Below are 26,553 nucleotides of genomic sequence, written 5' to 3'. Positions count from 1 at the left end.
TCTGGGCGTTAAGGCAGGGCATGCCATGGGGTCCCCGTGGAAAGGAAGGACTGTATTTGTAGGCACAGGCCTCCCCACCTCCCTCCCAAATGCAATGCTGCTGGAGGCTCCCTTAGGGATGGTGTCCCGGCAAGCTATTAAAAGGCTAAAGCAGCCCCAGGCACTAGCCCCATACTCCCTTTCTCCTGCTTTTCCCCTCTATATGGGCTCCCCTCTTCCCGGAGGTGCAGTCACGGCTGCCGGGGTCTCCGTCGAGATTTCCCAATGCATAGCAGGACGCTGGTCAATCCTGTGCGCCACCGGCGGCTGACAGCCTGACAATCCCCCTCTTCCTCCTTCAGCTGGCCGGGATGGAGGTTTAAAGAAAAAAAAAAAAGTAAAAAAAAAAAACCCAGAAAAGAAAACTTCTGGGGTCACTGGGAGGGGAAAAAAATTCCTCGTCACGTCTGTTACGTCTGCGAAACCGTCCCGAGAAGGAAGAGGAGGATCCCGCCCCGCGGGGACCGCAGCGTTTGGTGGAGGGGGTGAGCGCTGGCTGCGAGGCCGGGGTTGGGGGAGTCCCCCCCGCCGTGGACGGGAGGGGCTCTGCCTTCCTGCGGCAGGAAGAAGGGGCCGAGCCACCCTGCTCCCCGCCCCAGGAGGGGGTGAGAGCCGCCCTGCTCAGTGCTGGGGGCTCGGCGGGGCAGAGGCTGAGGTGCTCGGGCCGTCCCCTCGCCGCCGGCCGCCGTCTATGAGGCACTAGCTAGCCCTCCTTCCAGCGCCGGGAGGCGGCACAGCCCCGGGGGGCAGAGCCGGATCGGGCCGGGGGGGCCGTGGGGCGGGTGGCACCCCCCTTCTCTCTTCCTCCTCCTCCTCTTCCTCCTCCTCCTCTTCTTAACTTGGCCACGGCGGCGCGGGGCGGTGCGCTTCGCCCTGCGCCGGCGACGGGGGATGTGCGGGCGGCGGCGGGATGGCTTCGGCCGTGTTTGAGGGCACCTCGCTGGTGAACATGTACGTGCGGGGCTGCTGGGTGAACGGGATCCGGCGGCTCATCATCAGCCGGCGGGGCGACGAGGAGGAGTTCTACGAGATCCGCACCGAGTGGTCGGACCGCAACATCCTCTACCTGCATCGCAGCTACTCTGACCTCGGCCGCCTCTTTAAGCGACTCCTCGACTCCTTCCCTGAGGACCGGCCCGAGCTGTCCCGCTCCCCTTTGCTCCAAGGTTTGAGCAGCTTTCTCGGGCATGGCTCTCGCTGCTCGGCGGGAGGGCGGGCGGGTTCCCCGGGGCTGGCGGTGGCCGGGGAGGACGGGCGGGCGAGCGGGTCCCTCTGGACGGAGGGAACGGGGGTGAGGAGCTGGAGCCGCTGCGGGCCCGGACGGGGTGGGGGGCAGAAAAGCTACGGGGGCGTTTTGCGGTCGGAAACTCCGCCCGGGATGTTGAGATGTTGATTTGTGTTTCCTTTTCTTTCTTTTTTTTTTTTTTTTTTTTTTTTTTTTTAAATATACGGGCTACTCCGCAGCCGGGGGATCCAGCAGGAGGAAGACCCCAGTCTCTGTCTCCCGCTGCGCGGCTCAGGGCTTTGCTGGGCTGTGGGAGCAAAGGGGTCCCCGTTCGCGCTGCCCCTCTCCGGTGCCTCCAGTCTCCCCGAGGAAGGGCTGGGGGGTGGCTGGCGGGAGAAGGGGCGTAGCTGAAAAATCTCTGTATCTTGGTATGTTGTTTGCCACTAGGAGAGGGCAAAAAAAAAAAAAAAGAGGCTGCGACGCTTGCCAGTGGACGGAGCGAGTCTGGGAGCTGGCATAATTCCTCGCATAACTTCTGCAAAATGGGAATTGCACCAGCGGTTAAAGAGTGTTCCCTTCCAGTTTCTGAAGTGGATTAACCCAAGTCGGGGGATGTTGCCCATGCTCAGGTCTCCCTGTGCAGAAGCAGGATGTACCCGTTAAGCTGTTTTGGGGCTTGGTTTTAATTTGTTTAACGATTGAGGTATTTTTTAGATAGAGCTACGCGTTTTGCTCTAACATATTTCAAGTGTGTAGAGTGGTGCGGAGCATCCGGTCATCTAAAAATGGATGTATGCGTAGCACTTCCAGTCTCCCCAGTTGTTGAGCTACCACGTAGATGATTTGATTGAACAGGAACGGGGAGGAGCCGATATTCTGTGCATGTTTTCCTCTGTGAGAGGATGGGGAAATTTTCTCTGGCTCTCACTTTGCCTCTCGCCTTGCTAGTGTGACCCCCTTGCAGAGGGTCTGCGCTTTCCCATTCTCGGGGCTGGGTCTCCACCGCTCATACTGGACTTAATTTCTGGGCCCTCCCTGTGCGACAGCGGGCTCTGTTCCCTGCGAGTGGGGATTGTCTCTCCCGGACTGACTCCCCAAGGTTGTTTTCGGACGGGTGTTTAAAGTGAGACAGGTCTTTTTCCGTTGTCTTGCCAGATCCCTAGCCCCTGGTGGTGAAGTAGGGTGGTTTTTTTAATGTGCCTCACATAAAAGTGCTTGTACCTTTACCTCTCCTTAGCTTCTTTCGATCTCGGGAGCCGCAGCCCGCTTCCCGGCGTGTGTTCCCCGGCGCTGGGCTTTCCCGTTCCCGCTGCCGGGAGGTGGCAGCTCGGCCCCGCCGGCCCCGGGAGCTCCGCCGCCACTCGCAGGCCCTGAGTGCCCTCTGCAGACGGCGGGAACGGGCGCAAGGCAGCCGGGGAGCTGCAAGCCCCGCATCCCCTTGCTGCCCACTCCGGCGTGCGGGGTGGGAGGTGCTTGCGGGGGCTGGATACCGGAGGAGGGCTGTCTGCCCCCGCTTGGGTGCAGACTGGGAATAAGGGTGTCCTGCGGGTCCCATACGTCCACCTCTCAACTCTGATGTTCTCAACTCTGATGTGTGCCTGGCACATACAGTGTCTTATACTATTAGGTTGCTGACCACGGATGTAAAGTATTGTGAAAACTTACTACCCTTTTTGTGTGCACTACATAAAGTACTCAGAATGTGATTTTTAGTAGTGCTGAATGTCTGTAAATTCTAAGTAACACGGCCTTCAAGTGTATATGGCACCTGGGCCCTGGCTTTTGAGAATGCTGGGTAGGTCTGGAGCAAGCCTGCCTGTGGCCTGCAGGGCACAGCATCTACCAGGGTCACTGTGGCTAAAATTGGGCCTCCCAGGGTGCCAGTAGTCCTTCTTGTTGGCTTTATGGGGCTCTGAAGAGCAGCTTGGCAGCTGGGCTGTGGTGTGTGCTGGGTCTGGCCGCAAATCCTTGCTGGCCCTGGCCTCCTGCCCCTCCCATTGTGCACAGGAGCCACTTCTTGTCCTAGAGCCATTTTCATTCTTCAGTGCCTCTCTCAAGTGAGCGTGGTTTCTCTCATGTCTCAAGGCCTGCCACAGCTTTTGCAAAATATTAAAATTATTTTCACATCTCTCTGAGGCATTATTTGTGCAGTTTGAGCCAGATGGGATTACAGTCCCTTGCACTGGCTTTACTTGACAGTCCCAGGTAGCATACACCATCAGTGCATGAACAGCTGGGAAAGATTAACCATCCTCAGACTGCATTGCTCAATCCGTCCCAAAGACCTAGAGCCGGCAACCCTGACTTACCTTTCTCTCAGGAAGAGACATACTGACTTCAGTAGAATTGGGGATAAGCCAAGCATCAGCCCAGGATTTGAAAAATCAAAACTCAATATAAACAAATGATCTATTCAGCTTGTAGAGGGGGTGGGGGTTAACTTTGCAACAGAGATAGAATAAAAATCAGGAGTAGTTTCTAAGCAGTCACAGCATGCGTCACAATTTCAGTAATACTCTGTTTAAAATTATACTGCTCCTGCTCTAACGAAAATTATTTTGCAGAGTGTGCTTCTCTGCCTAGAGAACACTTTGTCATACCAACATTTTAAATTGACTGGCCACAGACTTGTGTAACTTGACAAAGTTGAAACGTAAAAATCTCATTTAACTAAAGTGACACTGATGCAGCTTTGGAGGTAAGAAGAGATTGCATGGGGCATGTCCAATCTTCACAAAATTCGTGGGGTAGGCATAGTTTCTTCACATCCTGTTTAAAAGCAGACATCCTTCTGCCTACAGTGAAGCTCAGTACACTTAATGCAACAAAAACACCTGACAAAAGCCCACTCTTGTGTGTATTAGTATTTAGTCATATACATTTGTGTGCATTTTTATATACATACAAATATATATGCATATGTATGTGAGTTTGTATATGTGTGTGTATTTATCTTGGGCTTTCTGAAAGAAGGTGAATATCAGCTGTGCCTTTTATCTGGAGGAAGGAAGTGGTGAAGTGTTGCAAACCAAATTTGCATTGCATTGAAGGACTCCACAGTCCCTACAGATTTGCCTAAGGAGCATTAAAAGGACTAGCATTATCCTACAGCTCAGTGAAGCTGCAGTATGTTACATTTAAGGGATATGGTTGAGGAGTGAAAGCTTGAGCTATTTGATGTTATTAACTCTTTAAGAGGGTTGTTTTTTTTTTTAAAAAGTCAGCAATATTAGAAAGAGTTGGTTGTTACCTTTATTGCTAGCTTCAGCAAACAGCTCATACTGAGCAGGAGTGTGCTCCTTTTCTTGCTCAGCAACAGCAAACCATCCTCTCCATTCCTTTCTTCACCCTCATCCTTTTGGACTGACTTCCACAATGCTCTCCCCCTCTGTACTCGTTGGAGCTGCTGAGTGCTTTGAAATTACAGAGGAGAGAATGAGAGGTATAGTTTTCTGCAGTGGCAGTTCATCTTACCCTTTCTTTGATATGAGAAGAGAGGAGGTCCCAGTGGGGAGTCTGGCATTCACACAATCTGGTCTTGTCTTTGATAACTAATAAGAGCACGTGGCAAAGTGCACTTTCTGCATCTGGAGTGTACTATGATGCTAAAGGCCAAGGACATTCAAAAACACAAGGCATCTCACTAGTAAGCTGGTAAACAAGGTTATTTATGTGCGTACCTGCAGGGTGACTAAATATGATTCACTATGATGTTACCTATAACTTGCTAGTACTTTATTCATCTTTGAAATATGCCTGTCCCTTGCTCTAGGCAAATGTAGAAAAGAGGATCACAGAAAAACACAGGCTAGTTCACTCTTGCAGTGAACACAGCCTAATGTTACTAAACTGTCTGTTTCTCTATGCAAAGTAAACAGCTTTTATATTTAAATCAGTTTGTATGAGAAAGGCAGAGCTATGGACTTAGAAGCTGACTTAAAATTGATGATTTAGAAATTGTTACAACAGACCCAATAGAAACCAAAAGTGAGGTCTAAACCTGAAAAAGTACTCTTTTTTTTTTTTTCCCCCCCCTCCTATTTTCTGTAAATACTGCTTGTGAGGGATTCTCATCTAAGATAATCCAGCTTCAGTGCAGCCAGGCACCTCTCTCGCCTTGACTTCAGTGTGGGCAGAATCAACCCTTAAGTGCGGAACCAGAAGGCAAAAGAGCACGTTACCAGCCTGTCAAAGTTGGGATTTTTTTTGCCTATGGAGTGGCAGAGTGGTTTCTGACAATCCTCCTCTGAACTTGCTTGTTGCCCTTGTCATCAGAACAGAGGCTCAAATGCTCTTTCAATGTCACTGGTTGTATTGCACCTATGTGTAGCACCTGGTCCCGCTCTGCTACTCTGAGCTGCCAAATCAAAAACTCTCTGACAGGTTTATTTTAATACTAGATGGGCCTCTCTTCCCAAAGTGCTCATTTTCCTCCTTTCCATGCCTCCTCTGACTTGTTCTGCTCTGTTGTGGCCTTTTTTCCTCTTGCTCTCCTTTCTGTTATTTCCTCTCTGCTCCTCCAAGTTGCTTTCCCTGAGCTGCTTTCTGTTCCTTTTCTTTGCCTCCAGGTTTCCCTCGCTGGCGTGCTGCCATCCATAATTATCTGTGGCTCTCCATAACTTTTCTGTTGCCTTCTGCCTTACTGGTGCTCGACTTTTGTCCATCCATAGAAGCTTTCCGGTAATGGTAGAGATTTCCTATAGAAACTTTACACCTTTAATTTGCCCCATAGCATAGAGGTAGTCACTTAACCTGCAGCAGACCCTGAGCAGTCCCTCACAGATGACTAGTGCTGATCTCTGAGCCTTGTACCTGCCTCTGGTGTGGTTGCCTCAGGTGGGAAGCAGATGATCAGCTGTTTTCTGTGTCCTGTCCGAGTGGCTGTGCCCCAGGAAGCACATGGTGAGCTCCTGCAGGGCTGCTGCTGGACGTGCACAAAGCAGAAGGCAGCTCCTGAAGAGCCAGCCCAGGAACATTGTATTTGCTTGCAAATGTTGCATACATAACTTAGTTTTCTATATGCTGCATTATAGCATTGTTGTTGTTGTTGTTTACAAGACCATCTGGGAGTGTGATTTATGAGAAGAGGGAGTTCTACAGAAGGAGCATAGTGGTTTCCACAGACAGCAGCTGTTCCGGTGCTGTGACAATACAGATAAATACACTGCATCTATTGTGCTCTTTTCATTGTTGACATTGTCAACAGTTCATTAGTGGAGCTTGCTCAGAGCTTCTGTCTGGCAGACAAAGGATGCAGCTCTTGGTTATCAGGCTCTAGCAGAAATGTGTAACCAAAATTAAGTTTGTGGCTTCTGGGTTTGTTTTTTTATTAGCTGAATTTCATGGTTCATTGGTAATGATGGAGATAAATGAAGCTGGCTGTGTTGTTATAAAGCTAGACACAAGTTGCTTTTTTGTGGTGAACGAAGGCGATGTGTGGGGGAAGATTTTGGTGGAAAGGAATGGAAATGAGTAGTGTTTTTCATGACAGTTCTCATCTGATAAGAAATCAGCAGTAAAAATGATTGTAGGAGCTTGCATTTTTCATCATGCTTTGACTGCTTTATTCATTTTATCTCATTCTTCCTTTACATCTTTTTCTTTTTTGTGGCTCATCAGGCATCAAGACAGGGAGCTCTGTGGGGAAAGCCTGTCAGCTGAGTTCTGCCACCAAGAGGTGCCATCTCCCCTCCAGAGATCCTGGGAGATCCCATCATTAGTAATACAATGTGTGGAAAACCCATCATCTTGAGGGTCTGGATTTCTCAGCTTTTAACTTGCTTTGCAGAAGTATTTGAGTGTGCTAGGGTCCTTAGGAGGTCATGGTGACAACTTCTGTTCTGGGGGATTTCAGTCAGGCAGCTATTTGGATAGGACTTTTCCCTATCCTACATCTGCTTTATATGAAGTGCAATAGAAGAAGTGGCCTGTGTTAGAGCTAGGTGTGGGCAGTGTTTTGAATTTCTCTTTCTGCATCAAACAGATTTATCTTGGTATCTTCAATATGCTTGTTGCTACCTACTGGACCTTCTAAAGTATGGAGTGACTTACATGCACTTTGTGCATTGATACCTCTTTAAAAAAAATTTTGTTCCTCAGCATCAAGTTTAAGAAGGTAAGAAGGGCAGCACAATATGTGATACATGTGAAAAGTCCATCTCCATACACCCCTCTTTTCAACTCCACCGTATACTTTTAGCTGCTCCCTCAGTAATGCCACCAAGATAGATCTTGTCAGTAATATTGCATAAATAGCAAACCCTTTGTAAAGACTTTAGAGACTGTAGTGACTGTTGTCATAAGAGATGAATGAATTTCCCCACAAAGGAAAGGGGCAAGTGCATCTGTCCCAGAGAGGGGTGTTGTAGGCAAGAGGCATCAAAGAGGAGTTGCTAGAGCTGCCAGACTTAAGTCAGACCAGTGCTGTAGCTAGCTCCTGTCCCTAGTGATGAGAATCAGATGCTGCAGAAGACAGCATAAATAACAGGCAGAGAACAGAAAATTGATAGTCCTGGTCTCTACTAATTGAAGATCTGTTATCCCTAATTGCCTGGAATTATCTGCCGTTCTCTGGATCTTATCAAGTCTTTGGATGTAAGGGATTCCTGTGGTGTTTTTTCTGCAGAGTTACTGAAGAATGTGTGAAACAAGCTTTCCCATATGCTGGAGGTTTTTTTAATTTCCTGCCTTTACATACCCCTGAGTATTCTTTTGCCCTTCTAACAACCTTTCATCCTCTTCTCCTTCATCAGAGAGGAGTCAGCTGTTAGTGGGAGTTTTACCCTTTTCAGAATCCAGTCTGAGGTGGCTAATGCCATAGTTCCCAGGTGGCGAGGTTGAGGGAACACATGTTTGCAGGGAAGAGGGATGCTACTTGGGCAGCTGCTAGGAGGAGCAATATATCATGGCCATGAAGCAGGGAAAAGTGACAGCTGAAGTGGTATTGAGAAGAGCCCAGTTTAGCAGAGGGAGGAAATAGGAAGCAGTACAAAGGAGCACAGTAGCAGAAAACATTGGGCTGAGTTGCCACCTTTCAGCCTTGATCCATGTGCCAACCTGAGTAGCTTCAGTTCCTGCATGTTTCTGTGGAATATCTGTCTGTGGGTCTGCTCAGAAGTCAACTGTGCATGGTCCCTAGCAGCCTAATCTGACTTTGGATTTGGCCCTTCTTTGGATGAATCAAATCATATTCTTTTACTGAACATTATTGAACATTATTTGTGATTTTGTATATCTTCTGTCACGGCTGGAACTTTCATCCCGTTGCTCCATCCTGGACTGTGTGTGTACACGTGGGTTAGTACATATCTGAGGGAAAGGAGGAACAAGGGAAAAGGATAAAAAATATTGAACACTGCAGTATTAATGAATACTGTAACTGGGGAAAAGGGGCATATCTCCTGTTGAAGCAATAGTCTGGTCAGGAGAGAGAGCAGAATAGCAGTCTCCTGTGCAAGACAGTTTATGTGTGTTCTCTAAAGATTTAAAGTTCCTAACTGCTGCTTGCAGGTTTGTGCAAAGAGAGAAGGATGGACTCAAGATCTGAATCTAGATGAGAGGAACTCAGTGTAATACTTTTCTTCATGTACTTATGTGGCAGTTTGATATAATCAACCTGCCATGCCTCTCCATACTTATACTTATCCCATCGTCCACCATACCACAGGGGCTTCAGTCTTTTCGCCTGCTTAATAGCGGCACAAGTCTCACAATCATGGATAACTTCAGAAATGATATCCATGGTTAAATCCACCCCTTGGTCTCATGCCCATCTGTAGGTGGCATCTCAGCCTTGATGACCGGAAGCATCATGGGCCCATCGAGCCAGAAACAGCTCTCCCTTCTGCCACCAGTCTAGGTCTACTTGTGACACCCCTATCTGTGCAACTCGGTCTGCTTCTCTGTTGTTATTATGTCCTTCATTAGCTCGCTTCTTGGACACATGGGCATCTACATGGTGGACTCTCACATTCAGACTCTTCGCTCTGGCAGCGATGCCCTGCCACAAGTCAGCAGCCCAGATGGGTTTTCCTCCACGCCTCCAGTTCATCTTCTTCCATCGGTCTAACCATCCCCATAGAGCATTGGCTATCATCCACGAGTCTGTGTAGAGGTAGAGTCTCGGCCATCTTTCTCGTTCGGCGATGTCCAGGGCCAATTGGACAGCTTTGAGCTCTGCAAATTGACTCGACTCGCCTTGACCCTCAACAGCTTCTGCCACTCGTCGGGTGGGACTCCAAACGGCTGCTTTCCACTTCCGGTTCCTTCCTACAATACGGCAAGAACCATCAGTGAAAAGGGCATAACACCTTTCTTCATCTGGCAGCTGATCAAATGGCGGAGCTTCTTCAGCTCGGCTCACTGGCTCTTCTTCTTCTTCTGAAGTTCCCACCTTCAGGCCAATTTGTGATAACCTCCAGAATTCCAGGGCGATTTGAGCTTCCCAATCGTACACGCTGTGTAATCAAGGCTATCCACTTGCTCCACGTGGCATCGGTGGCATGATGCGTAGGGGGCACCTTCCCTTTGAACATCCAGCTCAAGACTGGTAATCGGGGTGCCAGGAAGAGCTGTGCTTCGGTACCAATTACCTCTGAAGCTGCTCGTATACCTTCGTACGCCGCTAAGATTTCCTTTTCCACAGGGGTGTAATTGGCCTCAGAACCTCTGTAGCTTCGGCTCCAGAAACCCAGTGGTCGCCCTCGCGTCTCGCCAGGCACCTTTTGCCAGAGGCTCCAGGAGGGACCTTTATCTCCAGCTGCAGAGTAGAGTACGTTCTTTACATCTGGTCCCGTTCTAACTGGTCCAAGAGCCACGGCATGTGCAATTTCTTGCTTGATCTGCCTGAAAGCTTGTTGTTGCTCAGGACCCCACTGGAAATTGTTCTTTTTACGGGTCACAAAGTAAAGAGGGCTCACAATCTGACTGTATTCTGGGATATGCATCCTCCAGAAACCTATTGCCCCAGAAAAGCTTGGGTTTCTTTCTTGTTGGTGGGGAGGAAGGCCTAGAGTGAAACCACCACAACTTACTAAAATACAGAGCATTTAGGAGTATCAGCATTCCACCTTGCACACATCTTCAGAAAGTACACCTTGGCTTCTGCTCTTGCTCAGCCTCCCATACGTATTGAACTGATTTTGAGAAAGTAGGGTATGTCTTGGACATTTTTTGTTCCTGTCCTGGCCACAAACATGAAGTGTAGTCCTTTAAATTGGAGAAATAGGGTTTGCCCACAGTTTAAGATCATGCATACATAGTGACTTGTATATAGCAACACATCTCCAGAAAAAACAAACTTCTGTGTATCATCATTGAAAGATGACATTGGAGACATACGGGAGTTAGGCATGAGCTTACTCTTCCTCGGAAGGCACTATAGGATATTTGAGACAACGTGCTCGTTGTCAGTGCTGACCATCAGGACTGCTCTGTGATTTCATTATGAGCCAAGAAGCACATGCTGCAATTCCTGTCCTGCTTCCTGCAGTAGAAGCATGGGATGCATTATCTGTGGTTTTCAGAATGTCATTAATTGCAGATTTGGTGGCTCACATGGCAGAAATAGAACAGCACTACCAAGGCTTCTGTGTTTACATCAGAGGTTGGCTCTCAGTTTGTTCTCCTCTGCTGCTGAGCTCGTTTCCTGCCTGTTTGCAGCTCTGGGCCCCTCTCCCATGCCTTAAGCCAGCATACCAGGTACACAGCTGCTGGCCTGCTCCCCCAGCCTCCTGCAGCTGCTCCGGCACCAGGGTCCCAGAGCAGGAAGGATGCTGCAGGCCTGTGGTGCTGTTTGTACTGTGCTTTTCAAGACATGTGTTGCTCTGCATAAAGTTGCTACCTACGCTTGGTCTCAAATGGCAACCAAATCCTTTTCACGGAGTCTTGAGGACTCTGCCTGGGGCTTTTGGTCTGGAAAGTGGCAGAGATGATGTCAAAGGGATTGAGTGAGGTCACTGACTATGGGGGCCGTGCACACAGCAGGTGAGTGCCACCCTGGGTTAAGTGGTATGCCTGTGTCGTCCCTCCCGGTACCCAGTGTGTGGGCTCCCCTGTGTGCAGGGTGAAGCAATCTTAGAAGTTTGTGGTATTTGGCAATAGGGTTTGTGGTAAAAAAAAGGAGCCAGGGGGACTCCAGTTTACCTCAAGCCCTATAAACATAGATGTTTATAGCATTTAAATCACTTGAAATAATAGCTAATTGTCCAAGCATGGTGTGGGTAACAAGACAGAGAGCAAAGTTTTCCTGGGAGGAGTTTGTGCATGTTTTCCATTAGCAGTCAGACAAGGGCCAGGGCAGAGAAAAAGGCATGAGAACAGCCTTTCACCATGACCTCACTAACAAATTTCCCAGCTCTGAGCTCAGTTCTGTTGCATGACTGAACAAGTGGAGAAAACACAACTGGTTCCAGGATACTGTTTGCTTTACCAGTATCTTATTTTTATTTTATAGCAAGTGGAATAAGGGCTCTTGGGTTGTAAAAGCCCCAGATGGAAATATAGGCTAGACACATATTTATGGTCTGTGGGCAGAGACAACAGCCTTGGGGCATGTTATAGCTGCTGTATGGATGCTTCATATGCGGTCAGTGGGTCCCACGCACTCCAGATGCATCCAGCTTGTGGTGCATTTGTATCAGGGTTAATGAATGATGGGAGTGCTGGGCTCTGTCTGCAGAGTCAGCTGGCGTGTGTGTGTCTGTTTGTTCAGGCGTTTCCAGGGTCTGGAGATCCTACATCAGTCTCTGGCTTTTTTTTTTTTCCCTTTCTTTCTGCCTCATCAAATCTTCCAAACAGAAAGAAGACAGGCAGGAGAGAAGCCCCCACAAAGTGAAGAAACTTGGGTGCGGTTCTGTGACCCTTCTCTACACAAATCCTGATTCCTGGATGAGAAAGGAGCTTGAATGGGGCATCCTAGCCTACAGTCTCTTGCTTCTTCTGTGACGTCTGGGGTTTCCTGAGGTGTAACCTCTGACAAAAGCGGTCTGAGGTATTCCCTGCTGCTCACCTAACTGTGCTGGCAAAGCAGAGAAGGCCCTGTGTTGTGGTGTGGGAGAGGAAATGAGATGCAGGGGAGGGTGAGAGCACCTTAAACCAGTGTCGACACCACAGACTTTACCTTGCAAAACCAGGGTGTTCCTCATGCACGTATGTGCCGTGGTTGATGACAGCAGTCAGTTAGTGAGTGCTGAAAGGGACTGAAAGGAGGGACTGGGACCTGCACTCCTCCTGGCTGCTTGGGCAGCCAGTGCCTCATTCTGGTTTGCATGGGTGTGGGATTGGAAGCAGTGTCTCGGACCATGGGATCATTGACTATGACTAACTGAAAACCACAAAAGCATCTGTTAACTCTTAAAAACAGAGACTTGCAGAATTAAGATAAATGACAGCCTTAGAAACTTTGTGGCATTGCAGAAGAAATTACAGGTTTCAATATATATATATAGCCAGGCATGTGGTTTCTGTGTGTTTGGGCTGTAGATGTATGAAAAGGAAGGCTTTGACCTGGCCAAACTGAATTCCCTACATGGGGAATTCGTTTAAGGTCAGCAGCTTTATACTCCAAAGCTGTTCATCTGCAATCATTAAGCACATATATAGGAAGCTGTCCAGGCAGATGTATCACTTACTCTCCTTCCTACGCTGTCTGCTTTTTGGTTTTGATATTACTAAAAGCTTCAGTAAGAAGTGGTTTTTATCGTGTCAGATGTTACAAGTTGTCTGTGCCAGTTTCCAAGTTGGAGTGTGGGTTTGCATGGCTGGTGTCATTCCAAGAACTGGAAGGAGGAAATATACCAGGGCTGGAAATTCCTGGTGAATGCAAGAAGCTGTGAAACCTCCCACGGGGTGATCTGTGACAGTGCAACAGGCTGACAGCCTTGTCTGACTTCTTGGTGTAGCATAAAAAGGCCGTGTGGAGCTGCAGATGCTTTCCCTGATTACTAATGAGAGAAAGTCCTAAGCGCTTGGCTGGTTTTCCTCACAGGATGAATGCTCAGGGTTGTTGGCAAAGTGGGTTTTTTGGTTTTTGGTTTTTTTTTAATTATTATTATTATTATTTATTTTATTATTTTTCTTTTTCTCCCCCTCTGATCCAAATATCTTCATTTATTTGAAAGTATCCCTTTTCTTGGTAAAATGCTAATTTCAACAGTAAATGCTTATCTGGGAAAGGGTCCAAGGTCGAGGGCAGATTTGACACAGAGCAGTTGAATGCCGAATCCTGTGTGGGTCGATGATGAGATGTTCACCTGCAAGGTGGGAGGCACAGTCGGGTAGTCTCTGCTCTAACTATATCAGTATTTGTTCAGAGTGAATCATGACCAGCAGGTGAAGTGGAGGCACCCCACAGTAGCTGGCACCAGGGTGGCTGGCCCTGTTTTCTGTGATGTGGGCTACAGCAGGGCAGCAGCATGTTTCTAACATCCATAGGTGGGTGTCTGAGCCATGGGGCCATTGGCAGCTTTTCTTTTTTTCTTTTTTTTTTTTTTAAAGGGAAGATGAAACCACTTGTATTAAAAGGTTTGAATGTCATTCAGATGTGAGATGGGAACATATTTGTGGAGGGGTGAAGCAGATCCACTCAGACCTGGTCACACCCAGTAGTTAGGAAGATGAAAGGTGCTGGTCTGCAATTCAGGTCTGTAATGTGAAGCACAACCCAACTAATATGCAGTCTGTGGACTCATGCAGATGAGTTTTTTCTCATTTACAGCCTTTCAGAGAATTTCCATACAAAGCTACTCGACTGCAGTGTAACCATTCAAAGCAAAACACACGCTGCCTTCATTATATGCCTGCAGGTATACATTGCTCTGCTATTAGAAGGGACAGTGAGTTGTACTGGGGCAAAGTGATAGTGATGCTGAAAAAACAGGCAAAATTAAGGACTTGTTGAGCAATAGAAGGGCTTATACAAACAGGCTACTTTTGTGGGTCAACCATCAAGTAAACCCAGTTGCTTTGGAAACAATCTCTGTTTTATTTAGAGCTGTAACTGGAGGAGAGCTGACAGCTTCAAAGTCACACTTTTGTCTGGAAAGTTTGTATGGGATCACATCTCGTTGGTAGCAAACAACACAGACTGATGCAGACAAACTGTGGATGTTCCCACGCTGTGCATATTTATGGTTCTTCATGTACATTTGTCTTTTAAATAGGGAGATAGAGATGTACTTAATTTAACACAATTTTAGTATATTGAAGTGCTTTCTCACAGACTGCTTTGCAGATTTGCAGTTTTGATGGTTTTGATTTATTGGGTCTATTCCTGCTCCAGCTTTTTGTTTGTTTGTTTGTTTGTTTGTTTGGTGTGGCTTGCTAAATTTAATAATTTCTCTCAGGTATTTCATTTTCATATGTGTGTCCTGCTCCTTGGAAAAGATGCACAAATGTAGAGGCTAAATGATGGTTGAGTTAGAAAAAGTATGTTGCAAATATCAGAAATAAAAGGGCTGCTAGAGGAACGTGAGATTTTGAGGTTTAGTTCTCCTCGTATTCCCTGTACATGAGAAACCTGTGCTATGTTTCTCTCAGTCTGCTAGAGGAGGGGGAAGTTACAGATGTCCTGCAGGTTATACATACAAAATACAGTATTATAGTTGAAGATCACCATACTGAGCAATTCAAAATTGCATTGTAATCCATCATTCTGGACACTGGACAGTAAAATTCCCATTTTAATTCTTTCAGCAGCACTGTGGTAATTCAGTGATTATATGAAAAAAAAGAAATCCAAACAGTGGTCTTGCACTTGAAGAACATGATACTGAGAAATTTTCCTTGGGGCGCTCACTGGGGCTTACAGTCAGAGAAATACAAAACTGCCCTCAAAGCCTTTTGTTTAGCTTGTGTTTATTATTTTCCTCTTATCTGTGGGTTGTATTTTTTTTTTGTTTTCTTGGGTTTTCTTTTACTTTCTATTGACAGGAAGAAAAAGGATGAATAATGGTTCTTGGAAGCAGAAAACAGGCTGTTTGATTATCATTGCTGGGAATGCTGTGTAGCAAAACTGTGGGTGAGGGAGTAGGTGGTTCTACTTCTGCTTGTCTTGCAATTCCTAAATATGATCACAAACAGCTGAGTTTGTGTCAGGCTTGCAACTCTGCTCGTAACTACACCCACCTCAGTTTGAGGTGCACTCTTTATCATCTCTTGGTTTAAAAGACATTTCTGGGAGGCATATTTGAGGTTATTCACATCTTGAGTGGCTGCTTTTGGCTGCTGAAATGTGTGTAAGTGTGCTTTTGTCTATGCTTATGATCTATTTGCCTTGTTTCTAGGGCTCATCACAATAAAAGAAGCCCATGATATAGAAGCCAGACTTAATGAAGTGGAAAAGCTTCTGAAGACTATTATAAACATGCCCTGGAAGGTGAGCGAGCCAAATTCCAGTTTAGCCCAGCTTGACTCCTCCTTATGGTGACATGCACTCTCATGCAGATTAGAAAGTGGTGGGCTTTGCCAAACTCTGAAAGAAACAGCAATTTATTGAGTATCTTGGAGAAATGCTGAGGGCCAGAACTGTGTACGATGCCTCCAAGCTGTTGCCTGTGATAAGTCTTTCTGTCATACTACAAAGGGGGGGTGGAGAGGGAGAAGGGGAATAAAGCAAACCACTGGTAAAAAATTGTCTGTTATTTTTCTCTCTCTTTTTAAGTATTCAAGGTCTGAAGTTGTCCTCACATTCTTTGAGAGATCTCCTTTGGACCAAGTTCTGAAAAATGACAATGTCCATAAAATTCAGCCAAATTTTCAAAGTCCAGTTAAAATATCAGGTAAGAGTTGTTAGCTTCCTGCAGTTGACACAAGAATTACAGAATGAAAATTACTTTATTTGCTGTTCCCCTTATTCTTTCTCTATCAGCAATTCTAAAGATAGTTCTCAGTAGTCTGCTTTATGATATAGAACATATAATTAGCCTTGAGATACTATGCAACGTGTTCAGGTGATAGAGTGGCAGGTGAAATGGAGGCTGATGAATGCAAATAAGCGGATGTGAGGAAAATGCAGTCCTTACTGCATATTGTCACTTATGATAGTGCTTTTACCACTTAAAAAGAAGATTTTGAGGCTATTGATACAGTTCTATGAAAATGTAAGCTTAGTGCCAAGCGATGAACAAAGCCAGCAGTGAGAATTCTGGATATTATTAGGAAAGGAGGCAAAAACAGAGGAGAGGAGCACAACCCCATCCTGAAAACACTGTGCACGATTTCGGTCTCTCCATCTCAGAAAGTATATAATAGAATTTAAAATTACACAAATAAAGGACAAGGACTCAAGCTGTTGAACAGCTTCTCTAAGAAAGAGGTTAAATAAAGAAAAACACTTCACCTATGAGAAGAGGCAAGAGTGGGGGTGTGATGGAAATCTACAGAGCTGTGAATAGAAGGAGGTCAGTACCCTGTACTTCTCTTGAAACAAGAGCTATAGGTTCTCCAATATCATTGACAGACAACAGGCTTTAAGCAAACAAAAGAAAGGTTATAATATTGTTTTGTTTTCATACGGAACATAGTTGATGAGTGCAAGTCATTGTCATAGGATATGGTGGAACTGAAAGCATAAGTGACTTCAAAAAGGAATTAGACAAGCAGGTGGAGGAAAAGTACACTGAAACCTGTCACAGGTGGAGACACAGGAAGTTCCTAAACCACAGATTGCTAGTGGGGATTGTGGAGAGCAGTATTACTCTATCCTTGCCTATTCTTTTAACCTTTTCCCTCTTCATCTGCTACTTACCATTGTTAAAGGGTTTGCAAACTTCTGGTGTGCCTGGTTTTGTGTTTCCATACTGAAACATTTTGTTTGCGCCTAATGTCAACTGCTGGGTTTGTGTCACAAGAAGAGCTTATTCGGAGAGCTAGTTGAAGTGAAATACTACACAGTCCTCCAAAACGCATAAACCATTTAGCAAGAAACTGATATCAGTTTTCTTTGGTGCTAATGATGTCTCTGTTAATGGCCAGTCAACATGCTAAAAGGAGTAAACAGTGTGCCTTCAAGGTTGTTCTTATACACAGGGTAAACTATTTCTAATTGATCCTTAGCTCTGGTTCTAAGTGAATTAGTCCTCTGTTAAATAAATATCTTTTTAATTAAATGGAAGATGGTTTAGAAGCCCATTAATAACTCTTTAGAAGAATAGTGTGTAATACAGAGACTCAGTGAGAAGTGCGATCTTGCCAGCCAGTTTGGTCTCGTGCCTTCTCGCTGAGCCACCCAAGCCCAGCCTGTGGGGCAGCTCAGGGATTGTAAAGAGCAACCCCAGGGACATACTGCAAAGTGGGGTGATGCAAGTCTGGCTTCCCGGGAGCAAGAAATGGGAGCCAACATACTTATCTCGCTCCCCACTTGTGGCTAGGGAGGTTTGGATGATGCCTTGAATTGATGTAGAAACCTGACATAAAATTCCTCATGTGTATGTTTTTCCAAAGGCTGACCACAGTTACTCTCTTTGCTCCTGAACGTCAGGTCATGTTCTCAGCACTGACCCTTGAGAGCGTATTAATGGGTTTTGTCTGAAGTATGTTGCTACTCTGTGAGACCCGAGCTGCAAAGTAGGTCCTAGATCCTGCCCATTATGAAGTGAAGGAACGCCAAACTAAATGCTATAAAAATGTTCCAGAGGGTGGCTGCTGTCAATAATACCTTGCTGTTGTTGCAAACAGCAAATATCAAGAATAAATGTATTTGGAATTACATAGGTTAGAGGCTGAAGCATTTCTCTGGTTTGAGCTTTTTGCTGTTTGGAAGGGTTTCATATACCTCTTGGGAAGGCACGCACCCCCTCAGGGCACATGTACTCTGTGTGTGCATGACTGAATATGGCACATGGTGGGTACAACACAGAGAAGACAGTCAAGATGAAGCTAAATTCAGAGCAAGGGTGCCTGTCAGATAGACAGAGACTAGCAGCAAAGGGAGCCCTCCTACAGTTCCTGTATATAGAGGAGCTATGGAAACCATGTTATCTGAATAATAGAAGGTTTTGTCATACCTAATTAATTAGAGGAAAATTCTCCTACCCGTGTAGCTATCCAAAAGCATCTTGTGTTTATTAGTTTTATCATTGGAATGATTGCTGCAAAGGATGTAAGAATATAGGTGGAAGTTTGCTGTTAATTGGTATTTACCTCATCTGTGTGTTGCACACTGGGAATGTTTCAGTGTCTGGCAGCATTGTCAGTAGATGGCAGTAAATGATAATGTGTAAAGCAGTGAAATGCTGTAACTTAGGTCATGTCAAGGACACTAGGAAAACACTGGCATTTGTGTTAATCATAGTGCAGCAGCTTTCTATGTGGCTTGCAGTCTTAGAAAAGCAGGCAAAAATATATTCTCTGAAAAAACCAAATTGTCCCCCACATGGTCCTTCTCACAGTGGTAGGTGATGGGAAAGAGAGAAAGGGCTGCCCTTTTAGACTCTTAGATGAAAGCTGAATTTGAATTTATGGTGTAAATCTTATTCTGCAGTACAATGTTTGCTGAAGATAAGTAATGTGAAGTGTGATTCTGCTGGGACTCACTGTTTTTACAACCCCCAAACATATTCTGCTGAAGTGGGTTGCAGTAAAATACAGACTGAAAGTCAAAGATGACTCTCAAGAAAAATATGGAAGTGAGTTCTAACTTTACCTTAGGACCATGTAAATGTTAAAAAATTACCTTCTTTCTCCTATCTCATCTCCTGTTCATTACTTGAACTGTATATATAGTAGAAATTTGTTTGTGTATTTTCTGCCTACCATATTTTCTGCCACAGGCTAATTTCCTCTTGTTGTGCTCAGAATGAAAGGCTGTAACGCAGGGCCATTGTACCTTGAGGCAGATCAAGGGTTATCCTACTTAAGTCAGTGCTGATTTTTTAAAATATGTATATTTGTTTTGTGACGTTTCTAGCTTAATCTAAGACTGTGTGGCCAAAAGAAATCCTTGTGACTTGCCTAGTTTGACTTTCTGTACAGCAGAGATGTGGATTAACTTCTCATTCACATCAAATACTATTCTAATTATAAATTCTCCCCATGGTAGTAAGTTGGTGGAATTAGGTGTAAATTTTAGATATTCTGTATTGGAGGCTTCTTAAACACTGAGAAAAATAAGCATGGTTAAGGACAGCGTAAAACATGGTATTGCTTTACATGACTTAAAATTGGTGGGTGAATTAACTTGGAAAGCCACTTTTTATTTCTCTTTTTCTGTCTTTTTATTTTTCCTTAACTGGCTTAAGCCTGGGACTGACAAGGAAAAATACAATTGTGTTTTGGTAGTGCTAGTTGTTTCAGATACTCTGTGTCATGAATTGATTAGGTGAATAAAATTGCTTGAACACTGGCAGTTTGCAGATGTAAGAAGCTACAAAACCAACTCTTCATTCCTGCTTTCATGTGCAGATTTTCAGTGTCATGCACACGTCTCAGTTCATAGCCATGTCAGTTACATACCATATGCAGTTGTTTTTCAGCTTTTTTTTTTCATCTTGTTTTCTTTCTTCTCCCAACAGAAATCATGCGATCAAATGGATTTTGTTTAGCCAACACTGAAACAATAGTCATTGACCACAGTATACCTAATGGAAAAGAGAAGCACCTGGATGTAGATTCAGCAGAACATTTGTAAGTGGGGTTTGAGCATGACCAGTGCCATCACCTTCGGGTAAACTGTAGCTTTCTCTACCCCTTAGGGTAGGGAAAGCTACAGTTGTCTGTCTAAGAGCAAGACTGGTAGAGCTGTCATTCTGACTGGCTAAAGATTACTGCGCCTGATTGCTAACACTTCACAGCGATTTCTTGTTAAAAGGGATAAAATGGCAGAATGATTGATGCCAAGGAGCTCAGTCCTCTGTATGAAAAAAGAGCTGTGGTTGTCATAGGGATCCTACCAGGTGAGAATAGACTTTTTTCTTTCTCTCATGACTGTGATGAGAGCTTCTTTGAGCCCAAATCTGAAAACACAAACATCCTTACAGATGGTATATCCTATTAGGGTAGAAGGATGTTTGGGATGCAAAACACCATCCTCAGAGGGGAAGACACTACTGAACGTAATTGAACAAAGGTCAGCTGGGACTTGGTGGAGCATGTGTACTTCATTAGGGAAAAGGGAATTTGGAGTTTTATTGGTAAATTCTGCTCCTAATGCATGGAGGTATTCTGGGCTCAGAGACCTGTAACCAGTAGGGCTTTTATGGCCATAAACCAAAGCACAAGAAGTTCAACCTCAACGTGAAGAAGAACTTACATTGAGGAGAGCAGAGCACCAGAACAAGCTGCCTAAGGAGGTCGAGGATTCTACCTCTCTAGAGACATTCCAAACCCCCCTAGACGCATTCCTGTGTCACCTGCCCTCGGTGACCCCACCTTGGTAGAGGGGTTGACCTAGATGATCTCCAGAGGTACCTGCCAACCCTAACGATTCTGTGATTCATGTAGGTCTTAAGTCAGTGACTTAATGGGTATTGATGGAAATCTGCACAGATTTCTGTCATAGCAGGTAATTGATGTTTCAAATGAACTTCAGGTAGTGAAGCATTTAAATATTTTTGATGAGAAACATTACGTGCTTTTTCATTAGACCAGTCAAAATGATGGAAACAGAATACTAAAAGCCTTATGGATCCTTTATCTTTGAAAGCAGTGATCTGTCTTGCCACATTTGAAGTGTGGTAATTGACAGTCTGTAGCAAGATTCAGAGCTTGACAAGATTTTTTCAGAAGCTGGAGTGTATCTCTGGCTACAGTGTCACTTCTGGAAGTATTTTTACTAACTTATCACTTAGTGTTTTGAACCTTGACCTTGTTAACAGCATTTAAGCTTATAAGCTTGTATTAATGAGGCTGAAATGGCACACTAGAGGTAATTTTGTAAGGCCATTGTCTGGAAATTAAAGTTGATATACTTCTCAGTGGTCTCAGTGGATCACTCTTTAATACTGAGAGTGAGAAATAATAAGAGCAAATTACCAAAGGAAGCCTTTTCCTTTCTTATTTGGATTATTTGAAAAATTTTGATTAAAAAATGCTTATAAACTAGTTTTGTTTTGAAAAATGTGCTGTAGCCCAAGCAAAACTTGCTGACCTGAGATCAGAAACTGCCATCATCTAACTGTCATCCCATTGAAGTCAAGAGACTGTTAAGGCCAGAAAATACTAATATGATAAAAAGTATGTTGTGGGCATGGTTTCCCAGAAACTGTGGTGGAAGCAATAAATCTAGGGTAACAGCCTGACTTTATGCATTTGTGGTTTAACTTCCCGAAGGATGTGAAGTCAAAAGGCAAGAAGTTAGTAAATTTCTAATGTGTGTTTTATGTGGTGGTCTAAATTTTCCCATTCTATAGCTGTATTTTATAGTCAAGAGGTAATAGCAAGGAGATAATGGCACCAGTGTAGCCCAGCTGTTTTGTAAGAAATTGAACATTTTTTTTTAAAAGCAGAAATTTTCTATAGTAATAGGACAAGGCGAAATGGCCTTAAGCTGAAGGAGGGTGGGTTTAGATTAGATATTAGGAAGAAATTCTTTACTATAAGGGTGGTGAGGCACTGCAACAGTTTGCCCAGCTTGTGGACTCCCCATCTGTGGAGGCATTCAGGACCAGACTGGATGGGGCTCTGTGTAACCTGGTCTAGTGGAAGGTATCCCTGCCCATGGGAGGCAGCTTTCCAGGCATTCTTCCTCTAATGGATTAACAGAGATTAAAATGGTAAAGAAGTGTGTCTTACAGCACAAGAAGTAGGCTCTTGTGAAAGACAATGTGTGTGTCAAGGTACTTTGTGGAAAAAATAGCAAGGGCAGGAGTTTGGGCATTTAGGAATCTGCAGGTCCATAGTAGCTTGCAGAGTTTATTTTGAGAAAAAGACCTGTTGGTAACAGCACAAAAGCATTTTGACTGTTGAGTGGCCTATAAACTGCTAACTGTAGTAAACAGTCCTGATTCATTGGGTTTGGTTTTGTATGAGCACTCTAGAGTGGTGCTTTGCAGACTTCTGTGCGCACACTTCCTTTTTGGCGGCAAGGAAAGCTTTCTGCTTAACCACAGCATCTGAATGCCACTGCTTTGCACCTCACATTCTGGTGGTAGTAACCTATCAGTGATTCTGAAGAACCACAAAATCTGTGGGACCTTTCAGTTGTAATAATCTAGTTTTATACCATTGACAAGAGAAAGAGAGCAGAATCTGAGTAGCCTTCTTGACTCCTCTTACACTTTCTTCGTTCTATCTGCCCCACTGGTATTTCATAATCTGTTGTTTCTGGATCACTAGCAGTGCATAAGATAGCACAACGTGATCTGTGAAGTATTTGCAAGATACCAAGTCAACTTCCTTCTGCACATGTTCCCACACATGCCCAGAAGCAAATAGCGTGGAGGGAGTGGAGGAATGAGGGTAATAAACATTCAAAGTTCAGTCTCATTTCTATTTCATTTAAAGCAAAGAGCATAGCAACAGCACTGCAGGAGAAAAATCTACGAATTTCTGCTCAAAAAAATGTTGTGGTTCTCATAGTTAAAAAAAAAGAGATGAGAAGGACCAGTAAGGAGTATGGAAAAGACAGAACTATGGCCATACATTGCAGAATGTGTAGACCAGGCTATCCAATAACTTATGATGCTTCTAAATAAAGTTTCAGGAAGAGATGGGAGTGGGAGATATATCTGTTTATTTATCCTACCACTCTTCTTCAGGTCCTCTGAAATACCTGACTCTTAGGTCACCCTCTAGGGTGAGTTTGCTCCACTTACCTAAGCAACTCTTAGGTAAGAGTCTAACTAGTTTGTGTGCTAGTGAGATGCAGTTTTAAACATTAATTCTTTTAAAGCTCGTCTGTTTATCTGCCATTCAGAGAGCTGAAGTAGACCAGCCTAAAAAGGTGTTAGAACACATGCTATAGTCAGAGCTAGGTTAGGATTTCTTTTTCCATCTTGTGCAATTTTTCAGTTTCTATTTTATTTTGTTTCTCACTCTATCAGTGTGAATGAAAGTTCTTTCCAAATATTAAAGACAGTGTGAGAAAAAGAAGCTTGACAGTTCTTCAAATCCCTTTCTAAAACTGAGATGAAATTTAATCCTTGACCTGCAGTGACTGCCTTTAACTGTTAGGCTATCAAGGAAGAAGATAATGTTTCTTATAGCAGAAATTCAAGCCTCGTTGGAATGGAAATGTGTATAATTGAGGAAGGTGTAGGTTTTAGCAAGTTGATGCCTTCTGGTTGAGAGTAGGTGTGAGACAGTGGGTAATCCTTGCAGAAGTTCAGGTGATAACACAGGATTTGGAAAGTAGGAAGGAAAATACCCAAGCAAATAAAACTAAATTTGAAATCTCTTCATATTTGGGATTTCTCTGCTTGCCAAAATTTAAATTTTGTGCCACAGGGAGGACAGCAAGGCTCTGGAGAAAGGACACTGTAGTCATATCTTCCTACTCACATTAGACATTTGCCCTCTTACAAAAGCCAGACCCAAAGAAGGTACCTGTGAAGTAAAAGGGTGAGAGTCCAAATTTAGATGGGAAACAAAGGCAGTTCCCTTTCCACTCTTGCATAAGAACTGAGACATTTCGTGTTGTTGCTGGGGGAAAAAAATAGAAGGATGTGGACTTCAGCTGCATGATTCACTCTTCCAAGGCTCACTTGCTGGTTCTTTCCTTCCTTCCTCACCAGTAGCTTTGAAAGTCAGGGATAACAAGATTATTTGCTTGCATGTACCATGGCTCCCATTGGTGCATGGTTTACTCTTATACACATGGGTGTAAGAGGGAGGAGGAGGAGGTGTGGATGGAATCAGCTCCAAGTACTTCTCCCTCTCCCTTAGTACTGTTCTTCCAATTCCTTTGACTTTGATTTTCTAAATGAACATTAACGACTTAATGCCTTTTGGTGTTTGTTTTTCTTTCATTTCTCCTTAGGTTCGAAAGTGTTAGTGACTTTACCTCAGAGCTGGAAGACAGTGATGATCCAACAGCTTATGTCACCAATTTGACATACTACCACCTGGTTCCATTTGAGACTGACATTCTGGACTGAGACTGCTCAAGGATGCAGTCAGCCAGCATCCAGCCAACCTCTTCATCTATAGGCTCTGCTATCTCTGGCATTGCAACTCTGTGAATAAGGCTGTGCAGACAAAACCAACAGCAGAGAAGCTGCAGCAAGTACGCCACAAAGCTGATTTTGTAGTGTGGTCCTCCGTTGTGTATTATGGAGACATCTTGTAAGAAGGTTACTGCTTTGCTGTTGACAACAAAATCATTTTCTGTGAAAGCAAAGCAACAGAGGCCTCTTAGGGCTCAAGGAAATCTCTACCGTGTCTGTGGGAACTGCCACTCTGATGCAGCCATCAGAAACTTGTGCTGTGGTACTCTGTCAGCCGTGCTCCTCGGCTTGCAGTGCAGTTTGAGGCTTCCTCTTTTAGGATACCAGCAGAAACTTCCCCAGATGGTGTGACCACGCTTTTTATGATGTGCAAGCAAGAAAACAAGCAAAGCAGCTGAACTTTGTCAGTTCCCTCTGCAGTTGCTTGATGGAGGTCTTGTGGGTCGCTTTTTGCTCAGCTACTGGTTGATTGGTGCCTTACACGAGATGTCAGAAATACCATTGAGTGCCTCCAGGAAACAGAACACATGAGCTGATGGCTTTACTTCTTTTAATCATGGGCTTTTATATAATCACTGAAAGGGTGACTGCTCCTTCCTGGAATAGTAAAGCAGGCAGCAGCTGGCATTGCAATGGACTGTGCATGATGTTTGGGTACCCATACAATTTCAGAACTCTGGAAAGCTGATGGGAAAGCTGACCTGCTCTGCTAAGAAGCGTCAAGGCTATGGCAGGCACTTTGATACAACTTTTTTTTTTATGAGGACCAGCATATGTGAATGGTGCTTACAGTTGTTTACATCAGAGAAATAATTCCCTATGCATATTTCTTCCCAGGGTTGGGAAGGAAGACAATAAGATTTATGTTGTATTTGTACTGAAAAAGACTGATAAGCTGTATTGTGTCTACAGTGGTAGGAAAAACACTTGCTCCACTGCCAACCAGTCTCAAGGAGTCTGTCTAGCTTTCCAAGATCTGCCTGGAGGGGTCGTGTAATGCCATGGATTTCAGCAGAGATAGGACAGTGGGAGCAAGAGTGGGATTGGACTCTGCAGCCTCTTGACTAGTGTGATGTTAAAGTCTCCTCAGAGTCTTTCTCTAGCAGAGCACTCTGAATTCCTTGCTCTCACTATGAGTGCTCAACACTTGCCAACATGACCTTTCATTGAGCTTTTTGCGAACCATTTGCAAATCTGAATTTGAAGGGATTGAAATGGGAAGGGATACATTTTGGATGGGTTTCTTGGAAAAGAGGCTTGCTTGGTCCCGAAAAAGCTGATACAACTCCCTTCTGCAGACTTTTCATTTCTATCTATAGAATAACAGTCAAACAGAATTTGTTAATGTAAATAATAAATTATTGAGGATCCTAATTCTTTTACACAGTATGTTTTTAAAATATATTTTAATGAAATAAAATAAAATAAAACTCACCTTCAGTACACTTCTACTGCTTAAAACAGTGGTTTCATTTTTTTCCTTTTCATTTGAGGGCACTTTCCCAGACATGTCTAATCCTCTTTTTTTTTCTTATAATTTTGGAAACATGATGAGTTTTAGAAATTTATGTGCTCCATGTGCTACTCATACTGTAGACATGGTGTGTATCCATATGGAACCTCTCTGCCTAGCTGTTGATCTTGTGTCTAGGTGTTTGTGGTTTAATGCCATTTGGTTTAGTGGAGGAATTCTGCATTTTCATGACCATCAGTGAAATCAAACCTGGCAATTATTTTTTTTGAAAATAAAGCAGATTGTAAAGGTAAATTGTAAAGGTAAATTTCTAGAATAGGGATATGTTATCACTCATGCAAAGGCTTTCTGAGCAACCTGTTGAATTAGAATCGGGAATGGTTTTATTTGTTTATTTGTTTTACTCTCATTAGTTTTAACTCTTCTGTCAGTTCTTCTAGTTAACCATGGTGAAGTAGAAATAGCATCTAGTAGATGTGTGCATTGGAGTGGGTGTTGGACTATTTTATTTCAATTCCTGACCTTGCTGTCAGCCTACCATGTTTCTTTGGTCTCCCTATCACTGAGTTTTCCTTGAGTAATATTTTGAAAAGCAGCGTCATTGGCTTGTGATGCAGTATTGTCCCCTGATTCACTTGAATTTTTCTATGAATTATTAACCACATGATAACTACTTATCTTTTAAAGCACTTTAAAATGTATGTATTAAAAAAGAA

At 44.3% G+C, this 26,553-nt stretch overlaps 1 protein-coding gene across 1 annotated transcript; it reads left to right on the top strand.

Moving 5' to 3' along the window:
- The first annotated feature begins 788 nt into the window (after positions 1 to 788).
- On the top strand, positions 789 to 25,129 carry PXDC1 (PX domain containing 1). The gene is made up of 5 exons (XM_027666802.1): positions 789 to 1,205; positions 15,547 to 15,638; positions 15,924 to 16,041; positions 19,774 to 19,885; positions 24,177 to 25,129. Exons 1-5 carry the CDS (start codon positions 950 to 952, stop codon positions 24,292 to 24,294), a joined length of 696 nt encoding a protein of 231 aa, XP_027522603.1. The 5' UTR covers positions 789 to 949; the 3' UTR covers positions 24,295 to 25,129.
- The last annotated feature ends 1,424 nt before the right edge of the window (positions 25,130 to 26,553 follow it).

Source organism: Corapipo altera, unplaced genomic scaffold, assembly GCF_003945725.1.
Source record: "Corapipo altera isolate COAL_440 unplaced genomic scaffold, ASM394572v1 97, whole genome shotgun sequence".
NCBI classification, from domain to species: Eukaryota; Metazoa; Chordata; class Aves; order Passeriformes; family Pipridae; genus Corapipo; species Corapipo altera.
The sequence above is the reverse complement of the archived record's forward strand: the minus strand, read 5'-3'. Positions and strand labels throughout refer to the sequence as shown.